At 39.4% G+C, this 16,798-nt stretch overlaps 1 protein-coding gene across 1 annotated transcript in view; it reads left to right on the plus strand.

Annotated features, from left to right (window-relative positions):
- LOC123479572 (cadherin-related family member 4) overlaps positions 1-13,617 on the plus strand; it is a 111,536-nt gene extending 97,919 nt beyond the window's left edge. The window contains exons 20-23 of the mRNA XM_045194144.2: positions 2,818-2,948; positions 3,818-3,910; positions 4,062-4,131; positions 12,581-13,617. Coding sequence (XP_045050079.2) covers positions 2,818-2,948; positions 3,818-3,910; positions 4,062-4,131; positions 12,581-12,583 — 297 coding nt within the window. The 3' untranslated portion in view covers positions 12,584-13,617. The remainder of the gene's footprint in view (positions 1-2,817; positions 2,949-3,817; positions 3,911-4,061; positions 4,132-12,580) is intronic.
- The last annotated feature ends 3,181 nt before the right edge of the window (positions 13,618-16,798 follow it).

The following is a 16,798-nucleotide window of genomic DNA, read 5'->3' on the forward strand; positions in this document are numbered from 1 at the left end:
TTATATAGGGATTCTGATGTATACCTCTTAAGATGTAGTAAGTGCTCAATAAATATTTGTTGAGAGAAAGAAAGAAAATGGAAAGAGGGAGGAAAGAAAGAAAAAAGAAAGAGAAGAAGGAAGGAAGGAAGAAAGGAAAGAAAGGAAGGAAGAAAAAGAGGAAAAGAAGAAGAAAAGAGAAGAAAAGAAAAAGAAGGAAAGGAAAGAAAGAAAAAGTTAGCTAATTTAACAGGGTTAGGCCTGGGATCTCCCTTTTAAACATATATTAATGGCATTCTTCCCAAACATGTCTGGTAGTGACATATTATCTTAAGGAGCTGAAAATAGAGCTAGGTGATTAAATGATATAACCAAATTATCATTCCTTTGATCTATTTATCACTTGGAAATACAGTATATTATTTACTTAAGAAAACAGGGCACTAGTATTTCAACGGACACTGCTGGAACCCAGATTTCTTGCTCTTTCTTTGCCCAGACATGCCCAGGTTGTTCACAAAGGAGGACTGGGGGCCCAGGAGGTTCTTAGCTATGTTACCTAAAGTTCCACAGTGTAAAATAGAATGTTTCGTCATATGACACGTAACCTCAACAACTACCAATATTCAACAAAGTAACCGGGATTCCTTTCACTGAATTATATAAGGAGTACTATTTATGTTACCACCTCTGCTGATTAATCTTTATTTTCAAAGATCTGCCCTTTCCGTTTCTGTGACACTAGCTCCAGGACTTAGGTTGCCTTAACCAGAGCACCTAAGGGCTGCATGTTCACAAAGTCATCCTATCCTATGCTGCCACCTCCTGGACGACCATGTTGCTAAATCATGGAAATGAAACTACATCAAATCTATTACTTGCTTTTTAAATGGTAACATGTTAGATGGGAATTTACCTGAGGAAAAAAACAACCCTCTGCTGCTTTTATAATAGGGAACTGGAAAGGGCAACATCCCATTTTTGAAATAATACGTTGCCTTGTAAACAAGTTGCCAATTCATTCAATCTGTCACTTAGCCAACATTCATTGACACATTCTCTCTGGCAAGAACAATGTAGACTCCTTATCTCTATAGATGAGCAACTAATGGTCTTTGCTTAATAGAGGTTTATTTCCTAGTAGAAAAATCACAATTATAAGAAATAATTGTGATAGATTACTCTAGATATTACAGTAGAAATATGAACAAGGAGACGTGGTAATTTCAACCAAGAACTCACGTAACTGACCAAACAGGGGTCCATTCACATGGCACCTTGGTGTATGACCCAACAACTAGTGTTGAGAGAAACCTGTTTTTATTTACTGGGGTGACACTTTGGGGGGTGCCGAGAGCACTTCCGTTCATAACCCTGTTCTCCCATGAGACCCAGCACTTCCCTTGCTCCCCAAAAGGCTAAAAGCCAAAACCAAGGCCAATAGTTCTGCATGTCCTTATCTGTGCTTCCTCTGGCCACACAAGCAGATCTCCATCTTCTCTGGAAAGCACACTTGTGGGCTTCAAAGTCGCCATCCTCTCGCAGCAGCTCTCTCCTTCAGGATCTGGGGTATGTTGCCATCAGCCTCTGGGTTATAGTCCAGGAGAGCTTGTGCCGTGTTGCACTGGGTCATGGTGGAGTCCAAGAAAGGCACAAGTCCCAGAGACCAGACAGAGCCCTGGTCTGTGAGGCAGCAGGTCGGCATCCGGCAAGGCAGGGTCCTTGGTGGCTCCGGAGTCAGCTAGAGCAGGCACGGTCAGAGCAGCAGCGTGCCGTCCTCTCCCTTACCGCACCAGGCTGCAGGGCTGGATCCTGACCGCAAACTGCCCAGCTGCTGCATCGTGGCTCCTTCTCCTCTACACTCTCTCCACCAGCATGGCTCCTCTCTCGCTGCCCGCAGCATGTCCGAATCTCCTTCACTGCAGACTAGCATAGCTGCTGCCTACTCTCTCAGCCCTCATGGCGGATCATCTCTCTCTCTCTCTCTCTCTCTCTCTCTCTCTCTCTCTCTCTCTCTCTCTCTCTCTCTCTCTCTCTGTCTCTCTGTCTCTCTCTCTCTCTGCCTGCCCTTTGTTTAAATCCTGACCCAGAACTTCCTACGGGGCCTCCTATGAGGTTCCTCCTACACTGAGCTGCATTTGCCAGTTTCCTCTGTCTTCTACCTTCTTTCAGCTGCCATCTCTATAGTCAGGACAAGTGGGACTCAGGGACACAGGGGCCTCTGCCCTCCTGCCTCTCACACAGATGCTATACAAGCCCCCTGCCCTGCTATGTCATGGGAGTCACCATATATTCTGAAAGTCACATACACACAATTTGCACCAGGGTAGTAGCACAGCTGTCCTTCAAGAAAGACATGGCTCTCCACTTGCCATTGTAATGCAAAGTATCTTAATCGCTGTATCGTCCACTGCTCTCCTTTCCCCCACTGGCAATCCTGGTCTATGGGGGTCTTGCGGACCTCTCGCCCTGTACCCCCCTTTTCAGTCAGGCTTCTTGGAAAATCACTGAGGATGATAACGCTGATGAGTGAACAAGTGTTCACCAAGAGGACAGGAAGGGCGATTCTTGGCCAGAGGCAATATATGAACAAAGGCATTTGCTTCTAAAGAAAGACATTTGTTTTTGATGGCAGAAGGAGTTGTTGGTTTATTATGCCTTGTAATTTGCTGTAACTGTGTTTTGTTATGGTTTAGATAAGATTCAGATGATAATCTTATTTTAATAATATAAAAAGAAACAAAGTGTAATGTATAAAACACTACTCAGCCCAAACTGTTCATAATTTTGTTAATAGGGTGCTATTAATATTTAATAAATATTTATTATATTTTTTAGATTACTACTTCTGTCTTAATAAAGATTTCATACTATTGGAACCCTGACAACTGGATTCCTGCCGTGTTAACTCTCACTGTAGTTCTTTTTGTGATGTGTCTCTATGCTGTTGGATGGTGCCTCTTCAAAGAGTGAGATTTGAATTACTGCTTTTATTTGAATTCATTCATTGTTTATAAAGTTCGTCAAGAACACCTTAAAAAGGCCATGATGGAAGGGGAGAGAGAGATTAGTAAAATGTATTCAGCATTTATTACTTTTATGCTTTATAGATGTTATCCTTGCTGATAATCACAACAAAGCTGAGAGATAACAGCATCACTGTTTTAGATTTGGGCACAACATTATAACCACGATCTTCTGGTGCTAAAGCTGATGCTCTTTGCTTAGTGGTCAATCAAAGGGTTCAAGCTAAAAACCGTTTATCTGAAAAGTATAGTAAAGTAAGGAAGTGGGTTTAAAAGTCTGTGCTGAACCCATTTCCCTCTAAAATCTAGGAGGAATTTCTGATCTGTAATCACAGACCACGGGGTGGGGGGGGAATGGGGTGTGGGGTGTGCTGCTTCCAGGAGGGAAGGTAGGAATTCTGTAAATGCCACACGCCGTGTCTGTTCACCTAGAGACTTCTCCCCAGGTATCCCCAAAATCGTGTAACATACTCACAGTGTTTTTGTCCTGAATTCAGAAATAACAAAGTACTACGAAATATCTTAAGCATCTAGGGATCTGATATTTTCGTACAAAAATTTTACTGAAATAATTTAAAGATCTTATTTTCAGTTTCATATACAAAATAAATACTTATAATTGGCATTATGTTTAGATTAGGTTTTATTATTTGTGTGCATCTGTAGTGTTTGTTAACTGGGGAACTTAAGGCTAATTGATTAATGCCAAAGCAGGGAATTGATTTTGATAATTTTGACAATTGTGATGAAATAATAGGCACTCGGTTTCTTTTTTAAAACTCTCTCTTTTCTTTTTGTTCCTTTATCTATAGTGCTCCTTCCTGTTCAAGGTTCTTTCCCCGCTGCCACGAGCACCAGCAGAGCCCGCCGACTCTGCCCACCACAGAGCCTGGGCAAGGACCAAGGTAGAAACTGTCTTGATGCTTTGCAGAACAAAACTTTAGTCTTTGAAATTAGGATCCTTAACATTTATTATTTTGTTTATATGCACTAAAATATATTTTGGTATTAGAGATTAAAACAAAAATTGCCATTATTTCTACAATGTTTTTGTAGGCATGGAAACTTTCTCAATAGTGACTCAAAACCAAACACAAAGCCAAACTTGCTGCGTGGAAATCATCAGGTGAGAACAAAGAGAAAAATCATCTCATAGGTATTACAATACCGACTCTTCTGTTTTTGTAACATACAGACAATAAAATATTTCAAATAAACTATAGTGAATGATAACTTATAAAGACAATTGAGAGGATTTATGCATATCAGTTGAAAGTGAAAATGGAAATTAAAGGGGGAAAAGGGCTAACATTCAACTTTAAATGATTGACATTGATGATATCAGTGATGAGGAAAATAATATTCTAAGTCTGATATACCTGTAAAAGTATAAACTGATTGTGTGTACTGGTGAAATGACATTCAAATAGCTCTTAATTTTCTCCCTTTTAAAGTCTGGAGGGAAAAAGCGCAATTAGATTACATAGGTAATAGAGTGGAGGTGTTACTAAGAATGCTGGTGCTGTCCTTGTATCCTTATACCGCTTAGGCATTCAACAATTTATAATCCATGACAAATTCTCTTATAGTTTTTTCTATTACAATATTCATTGAGATACATTTTATTTAAAATTAGACTTAAATATTAAAACTAAAGCACAACCCTGGCTGGTGTGGCTCAGTGGATTGAATACCGGCCTGTGAACCAAAGGTTCAATTCCCAGTCAAGGCACATGCCTGGGTTGCAGGCCAGGTCCCCAGTAGGGGGTGCATGAAAGGCAACCACACATTGACATTTCTCTCCCTCTCTTCCTCTCTCCCTCCCCCTCTCTAAAAAAATAATAAAATCTTAAAAAAAGAAGGTACAATATTATATTAAATTACAGAACTAATTTTTATGTAAAACTGTATTTAGCTCGATGTTTTTGGATAGGAACAATATTCTCTACTGAATACCAAGAACAGGAATTTAAAGTAGCATAAAATGTGGTCTCTACTCATTAAGAACCCATATTCCAGCTAGAAAAGATAAAAATTAAAATATTAAAGAGAATAATGTAAGGTATTTTATTAATTTTTACCAGTATGCCTAGCTCTGTAGGAATTCTAAGAATAGGAAGGTCTTCATGAGCTAGACCCGTCAGAGGAAACTCTATAAAAGAATTACCACTGGGGTTCACATGAAGAATGTGTATCTTTTTATAGGTGGAGAACGTGGCAAAGCGGTCGCAGTCTTGAGAATAAGCATGGTGTACAACTCCAGGTCTTTTCACGAGTTTCTGCCTATGTGGAGCAGCTCTCCCTTCTTGTTTGCCTTTCTAATACTCCGGAACTGGACTCAGAGACACTCTCCCCTGTTCCACTATGTAGCTGAGGTTGGCTACACTGTAGAAAGCTACACGTACTCCATCACAGCTTTTATGACACTGTACTATAATATTGGTGTCAGTCTCTCTCTCCATGTTATTCCTTTCACCTTTTGGCAATATTTTTTTTTACCTCAAACAACACTTCTGTAGAGGTTATTTTTGAAAATACCTCCTGGAATCTGAGAGCTTAGCAATGCCATGTGGCCTGTTCTCCATTTCTTCCTCTTCTGCCATGTTCCCTTTCTTCTTCACAAGTTGCTGCCCTTTGAGGTATCACTAGTTTTAATAGGAACTACTGTTACTCATCAAAGACTTTAATTTCTGGCTTGCAGGGCCTATTTCCATCACTTTTCTTGGCATATTTCACAGCATATTGAATCTCCACCAAAGTGATCCACCGATAGCACATTTGAGGAGTGCTTCTAACCCTGCCGGCCCTACTCTTGGCCTCACTCCCAACCCTACTGCTGTCTGCTGTGTGACTGAGCTTAAGCATCAGCATGTCTCTGTTGAAGATGGTACAACTATGCATTCTGAACTTATCCAGACTTATGACCATGCTTCAAACGGTAGCTCGATACATCCCTAATAAATTCACATCACCACTTTCAGTGGTGACGATTTCAAGGTTTCCTGTTTCTCAAATCTCCAATATTTCCACCTCTTCTAACTCAGAACTGTGATATCTAATCACAGTTCATAAAACAAAATAAGTATGCTTTAAAATTCTCTCGGACTCCTAGAACCAACTCCACCAGCCTGCCTGCACCTGTACCACATGGCCTGACCTTCCTGAGTCCAGAGCAGGGCACCTGCTCCAATTAAGGCCACCTTTTCAGTTGTGCTTTGGGTTCCTTTCTCTCTCTGGTGTTCTCATGGGGAAATGCTCTCTCTCCTTGATCCTCCACATTGCCTGACATGGCTTACAATACTCTAATTTCAAAGTGCCTCCCTTGACCCCATTTTCTTCTTCAGTAGCTACTCCATTTCTTTTCTTCCTTCTTCATAATAACACCTTTAAAAGAGTTAACCTGGCCTGGCTATATATAGTTCCTTGCCTCCAAATATCTACTCACTCATTCCAAACAGAAGTTGTTCTCCAACATTCCATTGAATAACCCTCCAGCGACCCACTATTGAGTGGAGATAATGGCCTAATTCTGATTTCTCCAAACGCATTGTTCAGGAGTTAATACAACAGTCCTGGTGCATATTATTTCTAGGTGCCCTGGAGACATAGAAAAATAGTGACCAGTGTCTTGGATATGCCTAAGTAAAGCTTTAATATCAAGAAGTAAATTGCTATGAAACTATAAGGAGGCTTTCAATATGTTATAAATATTTATCTAATACATGAATAATAGCATTAAGTAAGGTAATCATTTTAATCAACTGTCAAATTTCTTGTTTTATAAAATGACTCTAGTAAAGTGAGTATGAACTACAAAATAGTAATCCCATTAGAAATTATAAATTCATTGATAATGCCAGCATCTATGTCTAGAAATACAAATTTAGAACAGAATAATAATTGTAAATTATCTTCTCCTAGCCATCAAGAGTTTATGATGGACGTGCAATTGACCCGGGTAAGGGTGGACTACAATATTAATGTTCCTATGCTTAAAATTGTTCTAAAAGCATGGAAAAGACTCTCCACGATGCCAATGAAAAGCATTATGGAGTGATTAATTAAGAGCTGTCAGAGTTTAATTATGCAAACTATGCTTAAATTAAGAAAATTATAAATACTTATTTTTGTTTAAAGGTCCAAGTACATTATAATAATAAATTGTTCTACTATTAAAAAATTCATTATTTAATTTTTCCTAATCACAATGATTCATGAATTTTTGAGATACTTTTTCTTGAAACCTATATTCTGAAAATTCACAAACCTTATCCCAAGTAGATTTAAGTGCCCCCATTAATCTCCATTATTACCTAAATAGCCACAATTAATCACTTTTTGCCCGCCAAAGCAATGCTTAATGCTCCTAATTGGTCTCACTGTTTTTAGCCTGCATTTGCTTCAACAATTTCAAATAGTGCTTCCACGGCTGCTATATAACATAAAATATGGACCAGGCTACGTGAGTATGTACTAAGCGCTAGATAGGCCTGGTGTGCCAAAAAATCTTCACATGCAAATGTCATGAAACCATGAGAAAGAAGGTGATTTTATTATTCCACTTTTAACCTATAAGGAAACAGATGCGGGGCCAGCAGCACATTGCCAGAATTCCAGATCCTTAGCTAATGAAAACAATCATGATCCTCACTATCCGGAGACGTATCCAATGCCAAAGATACTCCATGATTCTGGAGCTGAAATACAACTTGTCTAGCTCGCGAGTCTGTCGCAGTGCAGCGTGCCTTTATTCCTGCGCGTAGACCTTCACCGCACGTATTCTCTTTACGCTGCCTTTCTGTTCTACTCCCTTCTGATCTTCTGCACTGTTATTCAGTGACAGACTGCTACTTGCAAAGCAGTGCAACTCAGACACCACAGTCCCTGGACTACCTTCCTTCGGGCACAGAGCTGCTGTACTCTTTCCACGCTTACCACCATATGTAATATTCTTGGTTTGTCATTTTTACTGTAAACTTCTCGGAAGATGGTTAGAAACATTAACTGGGTGTTTATCCCTAGTGTCAACCAAATACTAGGCACTCAAATCATGTTTGTGTAACAGGCAATTTGGGTCTGGTGAGCTTTAAGGTAAATACCATGTTATAAAGAATTAATGACTTAATGGAAATGAGTAAGCAGATGTAAACTGTTCTTCCCAGAGATTTTTCTAGCAGCAGGAAAGCAAGGCACAAGATAGTAGAACAGTATGAATAATTTCAAGTAATAATCATAAAATAGTTTTTGTTCTGGAATATGGTAGGATCGTGTATATGTTTATCTCTCTCATGTGTGTGTGTATGTGTGTATGTACATATATTTTGTGTGTACACAACGATAAGCTAAAGGGAAAATTTTACTGAATCATAGATGAGTGAATAATAGATAATGTATGGTTCAGGTATTAAAGACATAGAAGGAAGAATATGGATCATAGAGCTAAACCGTAAGAGCTAAATTGTGGTCATAACTTCATTTAATTTCCATCTAATCTTGGGGAAACCATTTAATCCCCCTGAGCCTTAGTTTCCACATCTGTAAATAAAGACCCACCATTCTTACAGAAAAATGCTAATGCCTCTGTCCTTCTCACAGAAGTTCTTGTTGACTAGGAATTTTAAAAGCCTAGTTGCTGTTGCAAAGGGTAAGCTTGAAGAGCATTATGCTAAGTGAAATAAGCCAGGCGGTGAGGGACAAATACCATATGATCTCACCTTTAACTGGAACATAATCAACAGAAGAGAAAAGCAAACAAAATATAACCAGAGACATTGAAATTAAGAACAATCTAACAATAGTCAGGGGGGAGTGGGGAGGGGACAGTGAAGAGAGGGGATTACAGGAACTACTATAAAGGACACATGGACAAAATCAAGGGGGAGGGTGGAGGTGGGGGAGGGAGGTGAGTTCAGCTGGGGTGGGGTGGAGGGATGGGGAGAAAAGGCATACAACTGTAATTGAATAACAATAAAAATTAAAAATAAAAAAAGAAACAGAAAAAAAAATGCCTAGTAGCCCCTTAGGTAATTCTAACTTGCAGCCAGGATTGAGAAGCACTGCTCTACAGAGGAATTGACACTATTAACTCCTTTCTTGTTCAAACGCTGATGGTTGGCTTATGGTTAGAGTAGGTGGGCCCCATCTTAAGGTAGAAATGAGGAGAGCTCTAGAAGGTGAAGGTAAAAGATGTAAAGCAGGACCTAATAGATAAGGATGAGAGTAAAAGACCCAGTGGCATGCATGAGTTGTTTGTTCCTTGCATTTGAAATGGGGCTTCCAAGAGTTGGTATGTAGGTAGAGAGAAACATTACATTGACTGAGTTTGGAATAAAATAGAAATAAAACAAAAAACCAAAACACATTAAGTATACATACTACTAAGCATATATACTACTTAACTTACTATGTATGATATAATTTGAATATAACATGTAAAATGCAAAATGTTATTTTTTTATCCTCATCCAAGGACATTTTTTCATTGCTTTTAGAGAGAGAAGGGAGAGGGTAGGGGGCAGAGAGAGAGACAGACATCAATGTACGAAAAACATTGATTGGTTGCCTTCTCATATGTGCCCCAACAGGAGATCAAACCCACAACCTGGGCACGTGCCCTGATCAGGAATTGAACCTGTGACCTTTTGGTCTATGGGACAGTGCTCCAACCAACTGAGCCATACAGCCAGGACCAAATGTTGTCTTAATTTTAAATTTCACATATTGCCTAAAAGAAATCTAAATAGGCATCATAGATGCTACAGAAAATTTATCAACATGACAATCTCATATCTCCACTAAAAATCTGTTAAGTGTATTCAGGAGCAATGTCTTCTTAGGCTGCCTAACCATGATAATTATCTAAGATACTTATTAACTAACAAATTTCTGGGCCCCACCTCACCAAAGTCAATATCTTCAGGAAGATAGGCTTGGAAATGGGTACTTTTAACAAATCTTTTAAATGATTGTGGTTGGTAAATACCAACCTGAATTACTGTCTAGGTTCTTAATTAATGAACCACATAACTAATATAATACATGATGTTACCATCAGAACACACAAACTAATCTTAAGCTCAATTTAAAAAATAAACAATATGGTTTCCTTTGACGTGCTTAAGTAATATGTGACCATGATAAAAATAAAATAGTACATAAGAGCTTATAATGAAAAGCAACTGTCTTCTACCTCATCCCATGGCATCCACTGTTCAGCTTCGTCTCAATTTCTAGACAAGCTGTTATTTGATTCTAATAATTTGATTCTAAAAGTCAATAAATAACAAGCAATGTTATATTGTGATTACATCAACGCCCCTCACTAAGGAAGCAAATAATGCAAGGACATTGTCTCACTTGCTACATTACGGCTCTCTCAACCTTTCTCACTGTACGTCCTTGTGGGAAAACAAGTTGAGAGCCACAGCCGTGGTGTCTCTATTTTGTACGCATTACACAGACCTGTTTGTGTGTGAAGCGCTGTGCCACTATATTATGTGTATAAAACCTGACAACTATGATTGCAAAAGTGAGAAAAATAAAAATAAAGAAATCTCTTGACAAACTGCCCATGGCCATTGGGTTGCCCGGTGCATGTCCCGTCCCATGTGTCCCCGGCCTTGGTGGCCATTGCTCTCCAGCCCTGGGATGATGGCTCCACATGCAGCATGAAGGAGGATTGTTGTAATTAAGGTTAAGCCATTCTTTTTAATACTTTCTATCCATTTCTATAACGATGACATATTTTATTGAGCTTCATATTTGAAATGAGACTTTATTTAATTATTTTGGGTTTTCCAGGGATTCTAGTTGACTTTCTGTTTTCTTTATCAAAAAATAACATGCTTTATTAATTTCTCAAATTAATGTTATTTCTACATATGCCTGTTATACCGAACTCAACTTTAATATGGCTCTCTTTTCTTTTTCCCCAAACACTTCCCTTCTAGAAATTTCCATCTATCTCTTCTGTAAAATATGGAATAAATGATATAATAATCTTGTTTCCATTCTTAGAAATTTCCTTCACTGTACATTTGACCTATACTCATACTGCCCCCCTAAGGACCGATGGCTGTGGTTATGTTTCATGTGTGTGTGTGTGTGTGTGTGTGTGTATCAAACAGGAGCATTTCTGCATGTTGCTTCACAGCTGATACTGTGGAGTGATTGCTCCCAATGTGTGCCAGCCGCCATACCGTATTTTCTTCAGTTAGAAAACACTCACTTCTCTCTGTATTCATCAACCATGGTCTCTCCCATTGTTTCCCCTTTGTGAATAGTTGTGACCTTTATGTTAAAGAAAAATCAGTAAAAGTAGAAGTGCACAGTAAGTATACGAACCTTGCTATTACAATGTATCATTTTACTCCCACTTCAAGAGAAAGGAAGAAGACAGATTCCCAATGTTAAATGCAGAGTTCAGTCTACATAAAAATCGAGCCACCACACCTCCGTGTAATGTTCATTCCATGAGTTCCACCAACTCCAGGAATGCACCTCTCATTTTCAGTGTTAACTGCTTTCTCAATGTTGATCTATTATTCTTGACTCCCTTTCTGCCTCTAATCATTCTGATGTTTCATTAATTTCTTCACTAAGGGTGTATGTGAGTTAAACTATTCAAGTCTTGCAGATCAGTAACTGCACATAATACCCACACAAGGTGAAAGAATTCCCTCAATCAGCAGTTGACAAAAATTCCGAGACTACTGAGCATTTTTAAATGGTCTAGACCTATGTCTAAAATCCGTTAATGGTCACATCCATTGTAGGAGGTAGGTACTCTATTTACCAGTCCCGTTTTGCATATAAGAAAATGAGGCAGAGGAGGTCAAGTAACTTGTATAATGTTAGCTGGCTGGTAAAGGATGGAAACAGGATACAAATCCCAGTGGTTTGGCTACGGAGCCTTCCATGCCAGTCTCTTCGAGATGATGTTCAATAAATATTTGAGTGAATAAGTGAAAGAGGATCAGGCTATTTTAAATGATTCACTGTTGTTTGGGTGTTCGTATGTGTATCTATTATGTGTATATTTTGTATTACCTTGAAGATTTCGCCTCTTTTCTAATCTTTCAAACAGTTGTTAGTGAAAGTTGAAAGAAGAATTCAACAAGATAAGCTAGGCACGCAAGAACGCAGGGTGACTGTCAGGTTTATTAGGAGGCAGTCAAGACAATTCATGAGTAGAGGGCAATGATAGCAGTATTCGATGTATGTTCCTTATGATGTTTTAAGGGAGATGAATTTATTAATCCAAAGTCCCCTGCCTCCTCTTCTTGTTCATGTAACAAAGAAATTGAGATACTGTTAATTATTGTTGACTCTGACTTCTACCAGTAATCTCTTTTTTTTTTACCAGAATCAATAAAAAAGCCAGAATCAAGCATTTTTGAAATGGATATACAGCTGCTGAGCCAATGATTAATGATAAAGTTTCTCCCCAAAATATTATCATTATAAAATATCTCCCATTTTATTAGATTTTATTTGTCAAATTATACCTCAGGTAGTTAACAGTCATTCAAGTTATGAATATTTTAACAAAGTGTTTTTTTCTTCTTTTTCTTCAGTGACAGGAGTGCAGTATTTATTCAACAGTCGAACTGGTGAAGTCAAGACGTTGAGCAGTTAAGAAAAGAAAGTGATTCTGGAGGAAGACATTTGACTGTAGCCAGAGTAAAGGTCACCGTATCTTCATGTCACTTGCTGTATCTGAAAAGGTCTTTTACAAATGCAGCTTTTAACAATAAAGCAGGACCTACTTTTTTTTCAGAATAAGGGGATACTTTTGTGTAACTTATCACATATTTTCTTTTTTTAAAAAAATGTGATCTTTATTGTATTTTTTCCATTAGCAATTAGTCCCCTTATACTCCCCCCCTTGCAATCACTACACTGTTGTCCATGTCCATGTGACCTTTTCCCTTTATGCTCAATCCCTCCACCCCCGAACCTCCCCCTGCCCTGCCCACCAGCTGTCATCTGCTCTCCATCTATGAGTCTGTCTCTGTTTTGCTTGTTAGATCAGTTTGTTCATTAGATTCCACATATGAGTGAAATCACATGGTATTTGTCTTTCTCTGACTGGCTTATTTCACTTAGCATAACATCCTCCAGGTCCCAAAGGGTAAAACTTTCTTCTTTTTATGGCTGAGTAGTATTCCACTGTGTAACTGTCCCATAGTTGTTTTATCCACTCATCTACTGAAGGACACTTGGGCAGCTTCCATATCTTGGTGACTGTAAATAACGCTGCAGTGAACATAGGGGTGCTTACGTTCTTGCGAATTAGTGTTTTGGGTTCCTTTGGATATATTCCCAGAAGTGGGATCACTGGGTCAAAAGGCAGATCCACTTTGAATTTTTTGAGGTGTCTCCACACTGCTGTCCACAGTGGCTGCACCAGTCTGCATGGGTCTGACTTTTACTGCTGCCATTCTGCTAAGGTTTACTTGCTCTAGAGATATTTGTTTTAGTGAAAAAATTTACAATGATAAACTAATCATCAATAGAAAAATAAATTGAGGATTCCAATTGTGTTCAGACTGTATTTGTATTTCAATAATTAACATTAAATTAAGGCATTTAAAAATAAAGGGCATTCATGTAAAATAATATATAAATTAAAAGACTCCAATATCATTAAATGACTAAATTCTTTATCAGAATACTCAGGAACTGGATTTAACTCTCTTTTCAAAGGACAAGATGAAATATCTAAGTGGTAAACAATGTCATACCTTTTCAATGATGAACTTGTTTAATAAGTTTTGAGAGTGTACCATATTCTTACCTAATTCCAATATCCTGACATCCCGCAAAAGCTTTAGAGTTCTACTTTAAAAGTAGAGAGTAGCAATACTGAAGTAAGAAAAGCAAAGTTGCAGTTGCTGAGATTTTTCCTAAGTGTACATCCTAAGTCAGATAGTGTCTTGGGTCAGGTTCCCTGAGAAAACAATTCTTAGGCAGCAATTTGCTTGCAGGGGTGCCTTAGGAACCAACACTTAAGGCAGTGAGAGAGGAACCGGGCAGAAGTAGATCTGTGATACGGTAGCTGCAGCACTACCATCTGAGCTTCTATCTCGGAGTGAAAGCAACCCAAAATACATAGGAAGGGAGATAAGAAATAATAGTTGCTGCTTTCAGACCAACCGCTACAATGGAAGTCCCTTTTCTGCTTGCGTTCATGTGCTAAGCCAGCTGCTCATCAGTGAGACAAACTCAGCCTCTTTCCTGCTCCAGCACCTGGGATAAACTGTTTGCACTTGATTGGCCTGTAGAACCCAGTCATGAGATGCAGCTGTAACTACATGGTGATTTAGTGTTCCATGGTCTGATAGTTTATTTCCACTGCATCAGAAGCTGGTTTCTGGTTTTTTGTTTGTTTTTCCCAGGAATGGCATAGGCTCCCTCCTGTAGATGGCCTGGCCTTGCCACTAAAACCCGTGGGTTCAGACTGTCATTCTTGTATTCCCCCACCAAAACCTAGACAATGCCTTTCTCACCACAGAGTCCTTTACTATTACAGGTGCCTGCTGCGTCACACGGCCCAGGAGGCAGGGCTGCTTCCCCTACAGCCTAGACTTGCTGCAGAGCCATTTCCTGCTCTGAGCCCCGATCAAATTTGTTAGCTTTGAATGCCACCTAATAAACGGACCAGTGTACTGTTACCACCAGCTGTTTGCTTCCATCTTAGTAAGTGGAAGGTACAAAGTGAAACAATTTTCCTTTATTTTACAGGGAATGTCTCAGTTACCCCAATCCATGGGAAGTCTAAAAAGCTTACTAAGGTGCAGGCCCGTGAGTTTGTGTAGGTTCATCTCCCATCCTCTGATGTGCTTGTGTTTTACCAAGGCCTCCCTTTCTTACCATTTTTTGTTCATCTATACAATTAATATGATGACATAGATATAATGAAACTGAGATGCTACGTCCAGTCATTCCTGGTTCCTTTGGACGGTATTATGGCAGATAGTGAGAGAATCAACCTAAATCTGAACACGACCATCGATACATATTACCTATACATTTCTCATATGGATAAAAATGATGTGCTCACCAAATCAATGTCTTTATACCACTTCCCTGAGCCTGAGTTGATCTGCTCTGGTAGAGTCGTCATATTTAACTAAGAAGCTAAAATTGGGGCTGCTTCCTGGTTGAATTTGATAGTTTCCTCTCATCCTCAACAAGCCATCTAATTTTTGTAGAGGAAATTCTTGTGAATTAAATGAGGCACATATGGGAACTGTCACCACCTTTTACCTCTTTAAGGACAACACTAGTTCCTGTCACATCCCACCTATTGAAAGATTATGCTATTATTTTTATTTGTTGGTTGGTTGGTTTATTTGTTTGCCAGGGAGAGGCAGTTTCAGAGACTAACTTTTGGCCATTGCAACAGATGAAGGAACTAATGATGTGGTTCTTCCAACAACCAAGTATGTCCATTCCAATTATACATCTGGGCACTGTGGAAATGCTCTCCAGGTGGAATGTGAGCTTAATAGACTAACAGTGAGGGGAACTTGGGAATTTATTTTTAACCTGGCCTCCACAAGCCCTAAGTCTAAGACCCGGTGATGCTTCAGACCATATGAATCCATTTCACCTTGAACCCTGCACCCAACAGTTGTTAGAATGCCATTCCCTTTTTCACACTGATCACTTGTAGAAAAAAGGGTCTAGTTTCTCTTAAGGAAAGGCTACTAGAGGAATTATTGCCACTCAGACATTCTGCAGTACCCAGGTACTCCTTCCGAGTCTTCAAAATATCTCTTTGTTGGGCCCTGGTGTGGGATCAAAACTTCTTTATTGGAATAGCTGCCCTAAATCTTCAGATTATGGATCTTTGAATTCTCTTAATTGTGTAAATTTTGACAACCTAATTGGCTGTCCATCTGTCTAGTACATGGAATCATGTATCCTAGCAACCATCTCCACAAATCTGTGTGCCAGGCATTCGCAGCTGCTGCTCTGCCCATGTTGCTCATTACCGTGTTTCTTACTTCAGTCTCTTAGTGTCCATTGCAACCAGCGTGCTCAAATCCGTGACAGAAATGCCTGCTATCTGCTCTGGCCTGCAGAACACAGCTACCGCTCAATGGCATGCCACTCTCAACAGTGGATTCCTTATTGATTTAGCAAATTCCATGTTTTTGGGCCCTCCTGTGAGGAAGAGCTAAGAGGTCTCTTTTCTGCCCACATATATAAGAGCTCTTTTAGAATGCCATTTCTGTGAGCAATTTGATCTCTTCCTGAAACATCTGCTATGAAGATTCTGAAATTTTTACCTCATTTAGTGTGGCTCGCTATTTTTCTAAACTTCCAGAAACACGTTAACACCTTTTTCCATGGTCCTTGCCTGACTATTATTCACCACAGTCGTGTTGATAAAGTCTCCTTAATCAATTCTGTGTTCCAGAACTCTAGATCCATCATCCTCGGCACCCTAATGATTTAGTGGCATGTATACCCTGGAAACTTGTGCTGGCCATGCTAGCTGGATGCTATGGCCTAAGTGTTTGTGATCCCCTAAAATTCAGATGTTGGAACACACTGTCTGATGTGATATTGCTAGGAGGTGGGGACTTTAGGAAGGGATTAGGTCATGAGGGTGGAGACCTCATGAACAGGATTAGTATTCTTATAAAAGAGACCCCCAGAGCTTCCTAGCCTCTTCCTTCCCCATGTGTGGTTATAGTTAGAAGGCTTCTCTGAACCAGAAAGTGAGCTCTCACCAGACACTGAATCTCCCTGTGCCTTGAACTTGGACTTCCTGGTCTCCA

The sequence above is a fragment of the Desmodus rotundus genome, chromosome 6, assembly GCF_022682495.2.
Source record: "Desmodus rotundus isolate HL8 chromosome 6, HLdesRot8A.1, whole genome shotgun sequence".
Lineage (NCBI taxonomy): Eukaryota > Metazoa > Chordata > Mammalia > Chiroptera > Phyllostomidae > Desmodus > Desmodus rotundus.